Source organism: Opisthocomus hoazin, chromosome 1 (genome assembly GCF_030867145.1).
Source record: "Opisthocomus hoazin isolate bOpiHoa1 chromosome 1, bOpiHoa1.hap1, whole genome shotgun sequence".
Taxonomy (NCBI): Eukaryota; Metazoa; Chordata; class Aves; order Opisthocomiformes; family Opisthocomidae; genus Opisthocomus; species Opisthocomus hoazin.
Window position 1 is genome coordinate 143,282,207 of NC_134414.1, and position 16,343 is coordinate 143,298,549.

General features: G+C 42.2%; 1 protein-coding gene across 19 annotated transcripts in view; it reads right to left on the bottom strand.

The window, feature by feature from the left end:
• C2CD5 (C2 calcium dependent domain containing 5) overlaps nt 1–2,184 on the bottom strand; it is a 69,634-nt gene extending 67,450 nt beyond the window's left edge. For 18 of the 19 annotated variants that reach the window (XM_075439688.1, XM_075439720.1, XM_075439699.1 and 15 more), the window contains exons 1-2: nt 2,013–2,184; nt 1,706–1,812 (exon numbers count right to left, since the gene is read on the bottom strand). In XM_075439688.1, coding sequence (XP_075295803.1) covers nt 1,706–1,795 — 90 coding nt within the window. In that variant the 5' untranslated portion in view covers nt 1,796–1,812; nt 2,013–2,184. Of the gene's footprint in view, nt 1–1,705; nt 1,909–2,012 lie in introns of those variants that run through there. The other variant, XM_075439856.1, reaches the window with a different exon arrangement.
• Nucleotides 2,185–16,343: the final 14,159 nt, after the last annotated feature.

The window sequence follows — 16,343 nt, forward strand, 5'->3', positions numbered from 1 at the left end:
ATTTTTATTTAAGTGAAAATGTTTTGTAAAGGTTTCTGCAACCTTACATGGAAAAATAAAACAATGGTTTCAAGCTCAGTTTATTCTGACTTAAATCTCACCTGCTGCCTTGCCTACTCCACACACGCAAAGAGCAGTTCCCACCACCTTTCTAAGTAACAGTCCCAAAAGCAAGGCCTCATCAATGTATTTCTATAGCCTTATCTGTGCCAAGACATTCAGGAAACCGCACATTGACCCAGGTAAGCAAACTGATCTTTCTGAAAAATTTTATTTACCTTTTTTGCTAAGTTAGTCTGTAACCAGATGAATTTCCAAATCTATTTTGTTACACAGCTACTCAGACAGCGGGGTTGGCACAGACAGAGCAGGGTTGAGAACAAGTGACTAACAGGAGAGGAGAGCGGTTTCTCCTCAAAGCAGCATTAAACCAGGCCAAATTAAATTTATCAGAGCACTCTATTTCCTATCGCCGTTTTCCCTATATCCTCGTAGCGCACATCAGAGTTGTGGTAGGCTGCCTATTAATCAAACTCAAAATTACAAGAGAAGCATTTATAAACTAAAAACTGACCGATGAAACATCTGAAACCAAACACTGAAATAGTAAGTTAAATGACTGTCATTTGTGTAATAAAACAGAACCCCGTGCTATCTCAGCTCCATTGAAAAGCACACAAGAAATACATTTTCACTTTATTACCAATTTATTGTCCCACTATGCAATGTACTTAGTGTCTAATGCCAACCAAATTTTTAAGCACCAAACCAAATTACGACATCAATATCATGAGACTTCTCAACTTACACCGTTCCATAAAGACATTCTGTCTTCCTACCTTAATTCCAGCATTGCACCAACCTCAACTCCTATCCACAGTACAAACATGCATTTACGCAGCATTCCACCTCAAACACCTCTTTGCTTTTTCGTAGAGTACGACTTCTGAATCTATGGAATGTTACTGCAATGTTCCAAATTATTTATATTAGAAATAGGGAAAATAATAGCAATATTCAGAAGGGTCACATTACCCGCTTTACAATCCTTCCCTGAGAAATGCCCTATATATTACCTGTTAACTATATGATTGTGAACAAGGTGGAGTTTAGATACTTTCGGTAAAATAAAGTGATTTAAACACGCGAACAAACTTAAATATTTGTCCAACAAAAATTCTCTTGGAAAATACTGTGGTATTTCAAGTACTTCAGACAGAAATACGAATACGTTCCTTAAAAGCAAAGCCTTTTACAACCCTCTGCACTTCAGGTATTCACAGACGACTCAAACTCGCTTCTGCTCCCTCACCCCGCTCACAACGCGCCCACCGAGCCCTGAAATGGACTCCGCCCGCCTCCTGCACCGCCCGGAGCCACTCGCTACCAACCCGCAGCCCAGGGGCTGACCCAGCGCCCTTCGGAACCTACGCGGTCACCGGCCAAAAACCCAGGGGTGAATCAGCAGCCGCTCCAGACCCCGCAGCCCCTCCGCCCAGCGCCCAGACCCCCGGCCCAGCCCGCGGGCACCGGGACCCAGGCGGCGGCAACGCGCCTCACGACGCCGGCGCCGGCCGGCGGGGGGCGCCTCGGCGGGGCCCGGCAGGTGCCTCAGCCGCGCGGGGCCGGCGGCAGGTGCGCAGGGCGCGAGCCGGCGGGGCCGCCTCACACATTCCCCCCCCCCCTCCCCCCCCCCGGCGCGCACCTCCACGAAGGCGTCGGTCAGGTCGCTGGCGCGGTCCATCACCGGCAAATGGCGCCCTGCCACGATTTTGACCTTCAGCTTCCCCGGCATCTTCCTCCTCCCGCCGGCTGCAGGGAGAAAACAACAGCGCGTGTCCCATGGAGCGGCACTGGACGGGGATGGGGGGCGGTGGGGGAGCTCCTGCGCATGCGCCACGGCAAGCAACGGTCTGCAGCGGCCCGCCCGCGCCCGGCGCCGCCGCCCGGCCCTAGCGCCGCGACGCAGCGCGCCGGGGAGGGCACGGCAGTCGGGCGCATGCGCTACTCACTGTGTCCCCGCCGCAAGCGGCCGACAGTGCGGGCCTAGGGCGGGGGAACGGGAGCGGGCAGTCCTCCGCCCCCCCCTCTCCCGCCGGCGGCAAGGCCCCGGGGCGCCCGCTGCGCCGCGCCGCTCCCCCTGGCCGGTACCGCTCCGCCGCGACGCCAAGATGGCGCCACGGGCACGGAGACCCCGCTGGAAGTCGAACGCCGACTCCTCGATGGGCTCCGCGCTAGCGCTGCGGCGGCGCTTCCGAGGGAAGTCGGGGTGCCTGAGCGCCGAGTCATCGATGCCGGAGGTGGCGGGCGACCCTGGGGAGCGGTGGGACGCGACGCGACGGGGCCGCCTCCAATTTTCTCGCAGCCGGGCCGCGGCCGCGCCGCCTCCCCCATCCAGCCTTTGGTCCGCGGGGCCCGGAGCCGGGCGTCGCGCTAGGCTGCTCAGCCTCCCCGGGCGCCGCGGAGGCCCTGCCTCAGGGGCTGCCGGTGGCTCGGGCCTGCTCGGCCGTGCCCGAGGAAGGGGTTGATGGCGGCCTCGGGCCGGAGAGCCCGTTGAAGGGGAGGCGCAGAACCTGTCCGCATCTCCCATCTCGCTGGGAGAGCCTGTTAAAGGGTTTAAACCAAACCCCATGGGTTTGGGTTTTCTTTTCTCCTCAATCAAAGACAAATATTGGCAGTATTTAAGGGATTATGAATAGATTAAATGGAATTTAGTTATCAGAAGTAGGATTTGATACGGTTCTTGTAGCCAGGCTGTGACTTTTCGATGCCTGAAAAGCTCTTTGTTGAGGAGGTGACGCTGGCAGCGGGAGCTGGGGGCTGGACGGGGTTCTGACAGGTGTGTGCCTGCGGGTCGGGCAGGCTGCGGCCAGGCCCTGCGAGGGTCTGCAGGCCCAGGCCTGGTACCCCCGGCGTATCAAAGAACCCTTTGTGCTTTGATTAAGCAGTCCCCAGATGTTGAGCCAAATAGTAGATCTGGTTGGATTATTTTCTCTTCTTTCTAATCTTACAAAACGACTAAATAATGTTATGGGCTGGAATGTGATACTGCAGACACAAGCCATAGGAACAAAATGCAGTAGCATGTGGCATAGCAAATTAATGTATAGAAGGTCTTTGGTTCTCTGTCCTCCAGCTAGCTGCTTTAGTCTCGCTAATATAGCACTTCCTGTCTTTAGCTTGTTTTTAAATTGTCTTTGGAACAATTCATACTGTTGCTAGTATTCGTCGTACCTGAATAAATAGAAACAGGCTAGGTGCATGTTTCTTCCTCATCCGTCCTTGTTTGAGTGGAGTACTGGAATGAGACCGCTCCCAAAGCGGGATAGCAGTAAAAAGCAAAGACCCAGGAGGAGGATCAAAACCAGAAAACATGCTGCTACTGTTGTCCCATCCCTCTGGCTTTCAGGGGTCCTTTGAGACCTGCTTGCTCAGGCATCATTTATGTTAGGGTTTTAGTTTGGACCAGCAGCGTGCTTTTTGAATGGAATCTCCTGATCTCACCTGCTGAAATGTTTTGTCTCACATCATCGAGCAGTTGTAGAGCATACGAACTGAATATTTCATTTGGATAAGACTGAACTGAAAAGCATAAGCTAGAAATACACCAAATACAGTCTAGCTGCTTAAGGGCATATGTAGGACATGAATCCTTGAAAAAAATTTCTTTAATTTGGAAAAGGGATTTCTAGCCCATTGAACAAAAGATTGTAGCTGCCTTTTTACAGTGTAAGCAAAGGGACACAAATGCAGTTTAGTTCTGTCTCTTTAGAGGTGGGTAGGTGGCTCTACCAAACATGTTTGTGATGCAAGGGTCTTGCTAAACCCCACTTCAGTCACTGAACGCACCAAACAAAATTCCTCGGAGGAGCTCTTTATTGTTCAGCAAAGATTGGACAATTTGCCTGACAAATGGCCAGTTAATAAAGTGAATACCTGGCTAAATGTGCTCCCTTGTTACATGTGATAGCTACAATTTGGGACAATCTTTAAACACTTCAAGCATTATTGTACCAGGTGTTTGCTGGAAGGAAAACATTTAAGAGAACATCTAACACGGTAAACTCGGTAAACTGGTCCGGGCAGGTTCTTGTAAATCTGCAGCACTCCTGACTCTTAAAGCCCTCTCTAGTCTTCCCAGACAATACACCTCAACGCTTCTTTTTCTCAAACTTTTTAAAAAGATTTTTCTAAAGTTAAAACTGTGGAGTTTTTTGTGATGAAATACAAATCTGTTCCTGTCTTATCCATTGAACCTGGAGTTCAGATTATCCCTTTAGAAACATTAGAAGACTTACTGGATTAGACGGGTAATAACTGGTACATATTCTTTTAGGTAATCTTTTTCTGTTCTTTATAGCATCTGGGCCAATAGGATCCACAGGTTAACTACCTGCTTTGGGAAAATTTATCTCTTTATTTTGAACTTACAAACTGATTACACTTGTGGACTCCTATCACATTATGAGAGAGAAGGAAGAATTGTTCCCTTTATTCATGCAAAGTTTTTTATGGATTTTTTTATGGACTTAACCATCTAACTTTTTTTTAATTGACTTGTTTGAAATAAGTAATTTTTCCGTTGCTTCTTCATAGGTCTTTTTTCGTGCCTCTCAACATTCTTTTTCATTTCCTTTGGAGACTCTCTGGACAGGCTGTGTTTTTTGTTAAAGTGTAGTATCTCAAACAGGAAATAAAGTTCCAGGGAAGTTTTACCAGTGTTGCCTAGTGAACATCTCCCTCTGTCTGGGATTATAAAATATAGGGATTAATGAAATGCATTATTTCTTTCTCAAAAAAAATCTGTCTAAAGATCCGGCTTTTCAATGGAAGATTTTAGTGGTCAAAGGACTAGAAATGAGAAAAACACCTGTTTTGGAGAACCAGTTCAAATCTATTTCTTAGACAGGTAGAATGGTCAATTAGATATGATTTAATGCATTGAGAAACGTGCTTGGTGTATTATACCTGTCTCAGAGCTGAGAACTTTCTATGCTGTCAGAATGAGAACTGTCTTTCCATAAATTAGCATGTTAACACATTTCATGCCAATAGTATTCCAGTTCTCTAAGGCCAGCAGGGACTTATGGAAAGTGAAAGAAGGGTCTCGGCTGAAAGTTTAGTCAAAGCACAAGAATATATAGGCTATTTGAGCCATCTAAAATAGCATTAGATTTCCCTCTGTTTTAGGCAAGTTGTATTGAGTGTAGTGGATGTACTTGAAACCAAAGCTATAGTATGTACTTTCTCAGTAATATGCATGCCAGAAGTCCACAGAAAATACTCAGGTGTATTTTCATCATAAAAAGAAGAGTGACATCTGACTTTGCACTGTAGTATCCACTTTGTTTCTTGCTGAGTTTTTTCCCTTCTGCTTAAAAGTAATGTTTTAGCAGGTTGTGACAATAGAAGCCCTGTTTCAGCAAGATAACAAGTGTGATATGCTTAAAGAACAACGTTATCTTATTTGAGCAGGTATTGTCATGTATTAAATGGCATTGTAACCCAACTATAGAAACCAAGAATAGTGCTGATTACATTATTAAAGACATTTTGTGTGGAACAATGAGTGTCATAAAAATGGGAGAGTTTTATGTGGGGAAGGTGGGAGTTTCTGTCATCTAAATGTAAAGATCTATGTATCCATTCTTTTCCATTTATAAGCATGATAGGATTTTGTTTTGTTATCTGCTTAACTGCTAGGTCAGTGCATGCCTGGATTTCCAACAGACATTTCCTTTGTGATGGACATGAGTGTTGAACCCTTAGGTTAGAAATCGATACTCCAAAGAAAAGGTTTTCCCCGTAAATTCAATCTGCGGACCCATCACTTAGGGTAGGTTTCAGTTATATTAGTTTACTAGCATTCTTCAAGATACAGATTAGAAGGTGGTGGCTTAGGCTTTCCTTAGGTTATAACATGACCTGAAATGTGGTGGGATGTGTCTTAACCATGGGGATAAGTGCTTTTTGAGTATATTGCATGAGCAGATTTGAACAAAAATGAATGAAAAAGTTTTTTAGTTTGTTGAAACATACCGAAGAGACTTTATATCTGCTTTTGTTTGTTAGCATTCACAGAAGATGCTGGCTCCATTTCTGTTGCAGTTACTGTGATAAGTAATCTTTGAAACAGGAGTGTTTGTCAACTGTTGCCAAGAAAGAAAACTCTGCAGTGCCAGTTTTTGGTTTCTGGAAAAAAAAACCCTAGTATTTCTTTGTAAAACTACGCGTTTCCAAACAATCCAGCTGAAATCTACATAACATCAATCAAAAAATATTTTTAATAATGCTCAGAGGGGTCCTATACCCAAGAGATATATATCTCCTTAGTAGAGGACTCCTGCATACCAGAAAAAAAAACCAACTAAATCACTTCCACTCTGACTATGTGTGCTATGCTGTGTGCTCACTAGAAGGGTTTAGAGAGGGGCAAAATCCTGATCGCTACTATTTGTTATTGCTTACATGTATTTGGTATGGCAGTGCAACCCCTAATCCCTCTCATTAGATTAAACGGTAGGGAGTGAAAACCTGTCTCAATAAAATCAGTAAGGTGAAAATCTCTGACTGAAATAAAGAGATAGGTTTTATTATGAACTCCTAGGGGGAGCAAGGCTTCATTGCTGAGGTTTCTGATTTGCACTGGAGAAGCTCACTTTAGTTAGCCTGTGTAAACAGAAGATTAAGAGCAGTATTAATGTCTATTACTATCTATGTGAACAAATTCCTGCTACCATTAGGGATCTCCAGTATAGCAGGCGTGGTAAGGAAAGGATGGAAGTCTGAGCAGGACAAACTAAAACTGGAAATATGTAGATGTGACTGACAGAAATGTGAGTTATCATTGAGCAAGGTGTCAAAGATAGGCACTTTTTAATTGTGTGTGATCGTAAGTCATTGGGAGCACTTAGAATCTGTAGTTACGTCACCGAGACTGCATTTTTTGTTGACCTGTGGGTGAGAACAAAAAACAACAGGCCCATGGCCTTGCAAAGACGAGCACTATGTGCAGCAGGAAGGTGACTGTGGGCAGTCTCCAGCCTTGCACGATTGTCACCTTGCTGCTAGGGCAGCTCCCTCCCCCCTGGTCATCAGAATGGGTGGAGAGTGAGCTGCAGAAATTGCTGGTTGCGAAAGCAATCAATAAACGGTGGGTACCTAGTACTTCAGCCAAAACGTTCATTTTGACTCTCGGTTACTTGGGGAGGGTGTTATGGCTCAGTTTTGCTGACTTTATTCTACTTTGCCTAAAGCTGCATCTCTCAATAATCCTTTTTAATCTTGATGCTGTAACTATTAGGTAAAAATCAGATGATAGCAGTAAGTGATTTCCCTGATGGAATTAAAGTACATGATATGAGTAATGGTATACCCGGGTGGTTTACTTTTGTCCTGAATCTATTCAAAGTTGTTCCCAGGCTAACAGAACTAAGCTGAGCTGACATTGGTGATAGATGATAATTTAGTCTATTCTTTTATATTATACAGGAACTGAATACAGACCTTACATAGAGACAGTATCTTGGAATTAATTTTTGAAGTTAAACATTGTCAGGAAATTCAAGTACTGTACTGGTGATAGAACAGATAGTCAGATCCAGATAAACATGCTAGTACCCTATAATATGTAGGGGGGAAAAAAAAGCTTATCCAATGAAAACTTTTTAATGCTGTTCTAAAATATTATTCCCATGCAGATCTAGTGAAATGAATAAAACCTTCTTTGAGGAAGAACAGAAGCCAAGAATTATTCTCAAGGCTTACTTTAAGAGAGTAAAAATAAGGCAAATATGTCTTAGTCCTAAAATTATATTTCTGAATTGTTTCTGTGCACTTGTTTCCTGGATATCAAATGAAAGTATTTCCTTTGGAAATAAGATCTGAACACTTTATATTCTTTTGAATGTGACATCTTTCCAACAGTCTACTCAAGTCAATCTTCTGTTGACTTCAGCAGTTTGGGATTTGGTCCGTATCAAACAGTTCATAAGAACAAAGAGCCATCAAAATATTCCGTTTCATGCTATTATTGCTATATAAAGGTCTCAATTTCCATATAGACTTAATTTGGATAAAATAAATATTCACTAACATGGGAATGTATGCAGTTACCTACTGGGGGAATCAAACAACTGGATCTGATGTCATGTTCTCAGCTAGTAATTGGATATCATTTATCTTTCTTACAGTTCTGTGAGGGAAGTAACGTTGCATATGACTGTGCATTTTGTTGAGTGGCAGTGGCATAACTGGGAGATCAGTTCACAGAGACTGCAACAGAATCCTGTGTGCACATGCTCTAGCAAAGATCCTTGGTTACAAGCAGCACAATAATAGTAGCTATTCAGAGTGCTTCATGCTTACAAAGCCTAGTTAATTAGTCAACACCTAGTTAATAATTTAATTAAATCTAATTGTCAGCTGCAATATTTGTATCATTAGAAGATAATTAGTCCTTCAGTGACACTTTCAACATTTCTGCCCTTCTTTTAAGGGTTGAGACAAAGAAATGAAATATTTAACTGTGATTGTAATATGTTAGACTTACACAGTTATTAAAATGCTTATATTTACTGTTTTTTTATTCCGCTTAACGTTGTTGGTATTTTCCTTTTTCCTGTGTAGATGTAATAAATGGATCATTTATTCAGGCCCCATCCCAAAACATGGAAATATTAATGAATGCATATATTTATATATTGAAATTGCTGTCAGGATCAAAGATGATGATACTGAAATTTTGAAGTAGGTTAACGCTTATTAAAACTAGGGTTCTTTGTCTTGTCAACAGCTATGGCACAGGCAGCAGGAGTGCAGACATACTGCTCAGCAAGTCAGGCTGTGTCTCGGAGAAGACTATTTTAAGTATAGTAACTCTGCATAAACTATCTATAGAGTAGTCTTCAAGATCCTTCACGAGATATGCAAGTTATTTCCTGGTGCATTAAAGAGATTAGATTGGATTACAATCAAAACAATAAATCTTTGTATTCTGAAACGTGGAGTGAATGCAGTTCTTAATAATCATGTGATGCTTTTGCTTCTTGTGCATTATTTGGAACAGACATGATGATGTGAGTTAGTAAACATTAAAGTTTTTCATGTATAAACCTTAAAAACATGTTAATGAGGCATACTCACTGAGTTTTGTTTTCAGCAGCGTGGAAAGCCTTAAGTTCAGCTTCTCACAAAAGTGTCTACACTGTGATACTCGCTGTCAAAACATCTGACACTGAGGGGTTCATGTTGTTTATTTTAAGAGTTTAACTCTGATGCCGAGACAGAGAGGCTCCTGATCCAAATTCTGTCTCCTCTCTTAGTATGCGAGAAGCAGAAAAACCAGGCTCCCAACTCAGGCTGGTAAGGTTAGAAGCTTAAACTGTAAACCAAAAGTTATATTCTTATAATTGACTTTCCATCACCATTCAATTTGTTGTGAGAAGTATGTTCTACTGCTGAAGAAAATGTAAGTCAAGCTCAGCTTAGCAAAGTGGTCATGACGCGTCACATGAAGAAGGTTGAGGAAACTGTGATTGTGATGAGATGAAGCACTTCACAAGCTGGATAGAAAAGCCCTCCAGGTGCATGGTGATAGGGGAAAAAGATGAACAAATAGTAGAAACTCTCCTGTTCTCATCCAGAGCTTTCTGGGAAAGGGGATGGGTAGGAAGCCCCAACTAGAAATCCCAAGTCCATTTTATGTTTTCTACTGAGAATGTAAGAACATGGTGTGGTGTGGCAAAAGAACAGTGCTGCTGCTGCTACAGGATTTGGGGCTCTGTGCTAGGAAGCAGCTCTAGCTGGTCTTAGTGATAAAATCTTACGCTGTATATGAAGGCACACAGAAGTCCAAAGCAGAAAGGAGTTGTCTTATCCATGGCTGATAGGTTATTGGAGCAATCAAGATGACTACTTCTAACAAAGAAAATTTTTTTGTTGTTTGTAACAGTCATACCATGGTTCCTGTACACCTTCCTGAGTCCCCTGGGTGGTCAGACAGAAACCTCTATTCACAGAGAAAGCAGAAAAGTTCAAGACCTGCAGGATAAGTGAAGCCCCCACATTGCACACTTTTCAAAAAAATCCTAATTATACATAGCCCTGGATGCATAAAACTATATTATGTAGAGTAGGAAGAAGAGAAGATGGATGGTCTCGGTACTGACCCATTCTTTATTACTGTGAATTAATCCAGTTCTCTCTTGATTACTAGCCATTAAGCAAACGCTTTACCACCTTACTTCTTAAGGAAAAACTTGTAGAGTAAATCCTGGCTAACTAAGGTAGGATCCTGTCACCTCTGCTTGTTCTCTGAGTACTATCTTAATTCATTCCTGACAGAGTTGTGTTCAATGCTGCATTTGACCCTGTTAACTGCAATTTATACAGCTTTTGAAACATAAGGACAGTGTCTTCAAACTGCCTTCAAAGGCAGTACAAAAATGCTCATTCATCAGGCTTGTTCTGCCTTTCTCTACTTTTATGTACAGGAGAATTACGATCATCACCTTGGACTGTCTTGATAGTAGCTGAGGGAGGTATTGCTTTCATTTTATTAGCAAAGATGATTATGAACAGCACAACTTGAGAAATATATGCTAAATACATCACTTAATTATATGTTGTAACTCTGTAAAATGACTGAGCATCTTCCAATGCATGCAAGTTAAATACAGACCTTAATGAGGCAGGCCAGGAGACAGGGGTGACAGCAAGGCAGGCAAGGGCAATGACACTGCCCACCAGGGTGCAGCCCCACAGCACCCCAGCAAGAGGAGCCCAGCGGGTCCAGTGGTGGTAGCAGAGTTCAGCCAACAGCCCGGTAATTAGCAGTCAAGTCTATAGTAATGAGGCAGGTTGACAGTCAAGACAAGGCAGCAAGGCAAGGCTGTGAGCTACAAGGCTGGATGTGGGCAACCCACCAGAGCTCTCGGGCAAGGACGGAGGAAGGAGCAAGGACAGGGACCTGAGCCTGTGCCAGCTCCCACCCAGGGGCAGAAGCTCCAGGTGCCCCAGGTGAGAATTTTCTCACCACTTACTCGTTTTCACACAAGCTATGCAGCTGTGGCACAGCTTGTCTTGGACAGTGGCAGCTAGAGGCTGGGGAGAGAGGTGGAAGGGACTGCAGAAGAGGGTTGTGGAGGAAGGTTAAGGCTGGTGAGGGCCATTGGACCTGGAGTCATTGGGTTGGTGCGTTCAGTGCCCTGATAACGGTACGTTGTTAAAGTTGGACATGAAGTTAAGTAGGCTGCTAGCCAGCACCAAAGCATTAGGCAGTGAGGAAAATTCTGCTAAAATTAAAAAAAAAAAAAAGTTTAACATAAACTAAGGAGACACACTGCTGTAATTTTAAGGAGTAGCAAAAACTTTCTCTCTACAGTAGTCCAGAAGAATTTTCATGTATGCAAGTGTGTGATTGCCATCCCATTAGAAATGTATCCTGCAGTTTTGGCTCTTGGAGTAAGAAATATCTCTGCTATCTTGTCATTACCAAATGTCAGGACTAACAACAGACCTGCCTTGGCTAATTTCAACAGTCTGAAAGAGGCAAGGAGAAATAAGAATATTCCAGGACATCCATCCTCATATTTAGACATTCACTAATTTTCTGTCTTAATTTCACAATGCTAGTCTTGCAGTATCTCACAAATTACTTTCAATAGTGTGAAAACCCAATGGTTTTCCTGATTTTATTGCTGTGACTCCTGAACCCTTCACTGAACAAAGGCAAGCGAGATTGATATAACTGTTTTTCAAAAACAAGCCTCCATGTAATTTTTGCAAAGGTCAACTGATTCAAGTATTTTTTGCAAAGCATGGCTGTGATCTGTGTGAAGACAAGGCCTGGAATTTGTGAAGGCCTAATTCTCACCCAGCTTCTGAATCCAAACGGTTAACTGTTGTCACCTGTAGTATCATATTTTATCCATGGCCTTCCTTTCCAGTGATTTTCCATTTATGCCAGAGATTATCTCAATGCACTATGTAAGTTTCAGTGCTGTAAATCAACAGACTAATCACTTCATCAGCCTTCATTTTAGAGGATTGTTTTGAAATTAAGACAGGCCTAATATTATTTTAACCTTGTTATTGTTTGCATGTGTGGGGAAACAGCTTGATAGCATTGATCTTCAAGTTTAAAAAAGCACGAACTGTCTCAGATAACATTTGAAACATTTTTCTTGTGATATCTGCCGTGTAAGATCTTGTGTTATAAAAACACGCACGTAGGGGTTGGTTGTTGGTGTGGTCGGGGTGCTCATAGTCTAAAAGAAGGGTCGGTGGGCTTGGGCTAGGAAACTCTGCTGGAAGTGTACTGCTTATTCTCCACAGGCAGTAATTCTAATGCATGTCTTAGGAAGTGTTTGAGCTGCACAGGTGTTATCTGTTTGATCTTCATGTCCTCTGATACTCCTCTGAGCCAGGAATTCTGAGCTTGGTGCCTTAGAGAGACCAGAGCATGGGTGAGAACAAAAAGGCTGAGGAAAAATCTATTTGGGAGTGATGTTACCGAGCTAGGGGAACTAACAGAAAAGTGTGGAAAGGATGATGACTCCTTCTGTAATTTTAGATCTTTGCCTGACCTTTGTAATTCACACCTTGCAAGTTTTTTTGCTGATTAGTGATTGTTAGATAAGCATACAAGATTGTGGCCACGGACACTTTCTGCGTGCAAAGAAGTAACAGCTCGGTCTTTCAGAAGCAACCTTTGCAGCTGTGATCTTTCCCAGTCTCATTATCAGAGCATGCTGTTACAGAAGCTATATTTCAAATCTATCTGTGATACTGAATGGCTCCGAGAGGAAAGGGAACCTTCAGCTCATAAACCAGATGTGCGTCACAGTTTCATTTTCTGTTCTTGGTGGCTGTACACATGTTTTTTCACACAGTCACTGAAAAGTACTTCAGTATCTGGTAAAATGCAGTGCTTGCTCACAGCTTTGTTAGCTGGCGGTACCTAAATTGTGATGAATGAAGTCAGGTAGTTGAAGTGGGTGCAGATGAAAAGTAATCTGGAAAAAGAATAATTCTGTTTTAGCCACATCACATAACCACGTGGTCAGATACAGAGAAGTATGAAAGCCCTTAACTAGGGTTGGGCTGGATGTAGACCAGGTTATACTTCTATGCCTAACCCTTCTCATTCCAAATGGCCACAGCTGACAACAGTAGGAGGCTGAATTTAAAGTACAGCTAACTAGCTGTTGTTCTCTGCTTCCCTCTCTGATGAGAAAAAGCACATGGGAACATCAGGTATTTCTTAGAGATAATGTGCTACGTCACATTAAGAAGCCCATTATTTTTAATTTAGTATCAAAGACGACAGAGTTATCAAGTTTCTTGTGATTCAGCTATACTTGTTTTTTCTTTCTTTTTAAATTAAAAGACATTTTTTGTCTCCATTACTTGTATTTGAAGGCTGTTTCAGAACCTTCATGCATGATGAGAAATTTCCAACTAGAACTCGGTAGTAGTTTATGCCTATTTTGTGCACACCAGTATTGGTTTTTAGCCTAAGTGGATCTTTTCCCTTTAGGATACATCTGTCCAGAGGTTCTCTCCACACACAACTTTTCTTGATCCAGACTCCTCTTACAAGAGAAGGGGGTCTCCATTTATCTAATCGTGTTATTATCCTTTATCTATACCTGTTTCATTTTTTAAAATACAGGACCAGAATTGTGCACGATACTTCAGATGAGGCCTCAGCTGTAATCCCCCTACTTCTGTATCCCACGTACCTCTGTATTTGTAGGTAGTCGCTGCCGGGACTGTCTTGCCTGATATATCCTAGGATTCCTTTTGCCTTTTCGACAAGCATATCATATTTGTGCAACAGGAAAGTTTATAAAAACAGAATAATGCTCTATCAGGGTGCAACTGTAAAAATAGAGGTATAGAAACTAAAAGTTAATCTATGTGTGTTCTACACATGCATCACCAGTTCATATGCAGCTGGGCCTGTGTGTGAAAAAAAACACTGAGAATTATGCAGAGCTCTCTGAGGACTACATCTCCTCAGCAGCCCATGAAGGACCAGGGAGCTCATTAAGGGAGCAGACAGGCTCGGTAGCGGCAGAACTCCCTCTTTGTCTCAGATCTCCGCGCTGACATGCGACAGCATGTGTTCTGAATACTCAATGTAAATAGGTTCTAATTCTTACGGAGCATCAAGCTAAGAAATTAAAAGTGTTGCTAAAGATGGCTACATTAATGTTTTAATGTACTTTTGAATATAAACACAATGCAATACTTTGTTCTTGCTATGAATTTCTTTTTGTGTGTTTCCAGGCTTTGTGGGTTTCCACCAAGGACACCAAAAATAATCTGATGGCAGATGGTATCAGTGATCCATTCTTCTGTTATCAACAGTATCCAAGAACCAGAGGCTTCCAAAAATAGGTAAACATAGTCTTTACAATGAGGGTGGTGAAACACTGGAACGGGTTGCCCAGAGAGGTAGTGGAGGCCCCATCCCTGGAAACATTCACGACCAGGTTGGACAGGGCTCTGAGCAACCTGATCTCGTTAGCGGTGTCCCTGCTCGCTGCAGGGGGGTTGGACTAGATAACCTCTAGGGGTCCCTTCCAACCCAAAACTTTCTATGATTCTAATATTCCCTAAAAATATATGCAGTGCAATAATAAATAAAGCTTGAAATAAAAACTTCCCTCCTGACTTTTGCCAATTTGGTTTATACCCTACAAGAATAAGATTTAGTTACCCCCATATCTTGATTATCCTTAACTTGGTACGTGCAGTAACTGCGGGTATTATTATCAGCCATAAAATTATTCAGCCACAAAATTTACCTAAACTGCCCAAAGCGCTGTTTTCCATATGCCTATCTCAGTTAACAATGCTTTAATTTATTCTAAATTCATTGGACATAAGTTTTATCAGAGTGAATTCCATGTTTTGCTGATAAGGGACATAAAACTAGTGATTAGTTTTTGGAAAAGGTTTCCATAGGCTATGACTATGGCAACAGCTTATCTTTTTAAATGCCTGTACTATTTTCACTCAGCTTCTGTCCACATGGAAACATCTTTTGCTCACGTAAAACTGGAATTAACTTCGGGGTTTTGTAAAATTGGGTCGAAGACATAGTAAGTGCATCTTCACAGCTACTTCTGGGCCTCTTTCAGCTGCTTCTGGAACTTTGAGCCTAACCTTCTCTGTCATGCAGTTTTTCTAACATTTCCTCCCCTCCCCACCCCCCCAAATTAAGATTGTGTTTCCTGATACAGTATTCAAAAAAACCAAACTGTACTAGTTGCGTTTCATTTTCTAACCTTTTTCTGATCTTGTTTATGCTTTCAGCAACTGCATCAAAAGTTGCTTTGTTCTTGTATTTGTATTCTGCTCTGTGATCCTTCTTATATGAAAGTCAGATTTGCCAGGTAAAACATGTTATTTGTGAGCTTTTCTTTCTAAAAGAAGACTCACTCTTTTTATGAAAACATCTAGTGGATTATGAGGATCAGAGTTGAACAGCTAGCTGAGGAAAGAATGCTGAAAAACACCACAAAGATAAAAAAGGGAAAGTTGAAATGTACCAGAGAAGAGCAGAAACACAGAATATTTCTGGAAGCAATTAAAGAGTTTGCTTTATAAAAGAGTAAGCCAAGGAGATGTTATTGTAGGAAAAAAATATTTTCTGCCAGAGGTTTCGTTTCTGGCATCAATTTTCATGTACACACATGATTAAGGAGAACTTTTCTTGGTGGAAAAGTTTTCCTCTTTGGTGGAGGAAAAGTAAATCCCTGACTGGCAGAAAGTGAACTACAAATACACCGTGACCTTAAACTCATCAAAGGAGTCTTAAAGGCGATTTTGGGGTTTTTTTGAGCATTCTGAAGTCTCAAACATCTGGGTTTATTTTGCTTTCTTCATCACAGGTCCACATGTGGTTCTGGCTTGTTAGATAGGATCTGGTTGAGGCTGTGGCAGAGCTGGTTTGGGGACACTTTAGGGATCACACAGAAGTTGACCTTGAGCCAATGACTTTCTGCAACTTGGCAAAGCAAAGTAAGACAATGATTTATTGAACTGGAACTGACCGTCACAGAAGAGCTGTCTCATGAATTCCACTTGTCTACTGCTAAGGATCTATGAATGGTATTTTGCAAGTGTTTTTATAAATACATAATTCTAGACAATTAATCCGTGTGATTGTAGGATCAGACAATCTATCTTTGAAACATTCCTTGTATACTTGTGTTTTTCTACTGCTGGAAGCTTCCTGTTCCCAAAGACAGTGGGGAAACAAACACTTTTAAAGATAAGCAGGGAGTTCAATGTTTGTGGTAGAATAAGTTTTTTAAATGTTTTTGTCA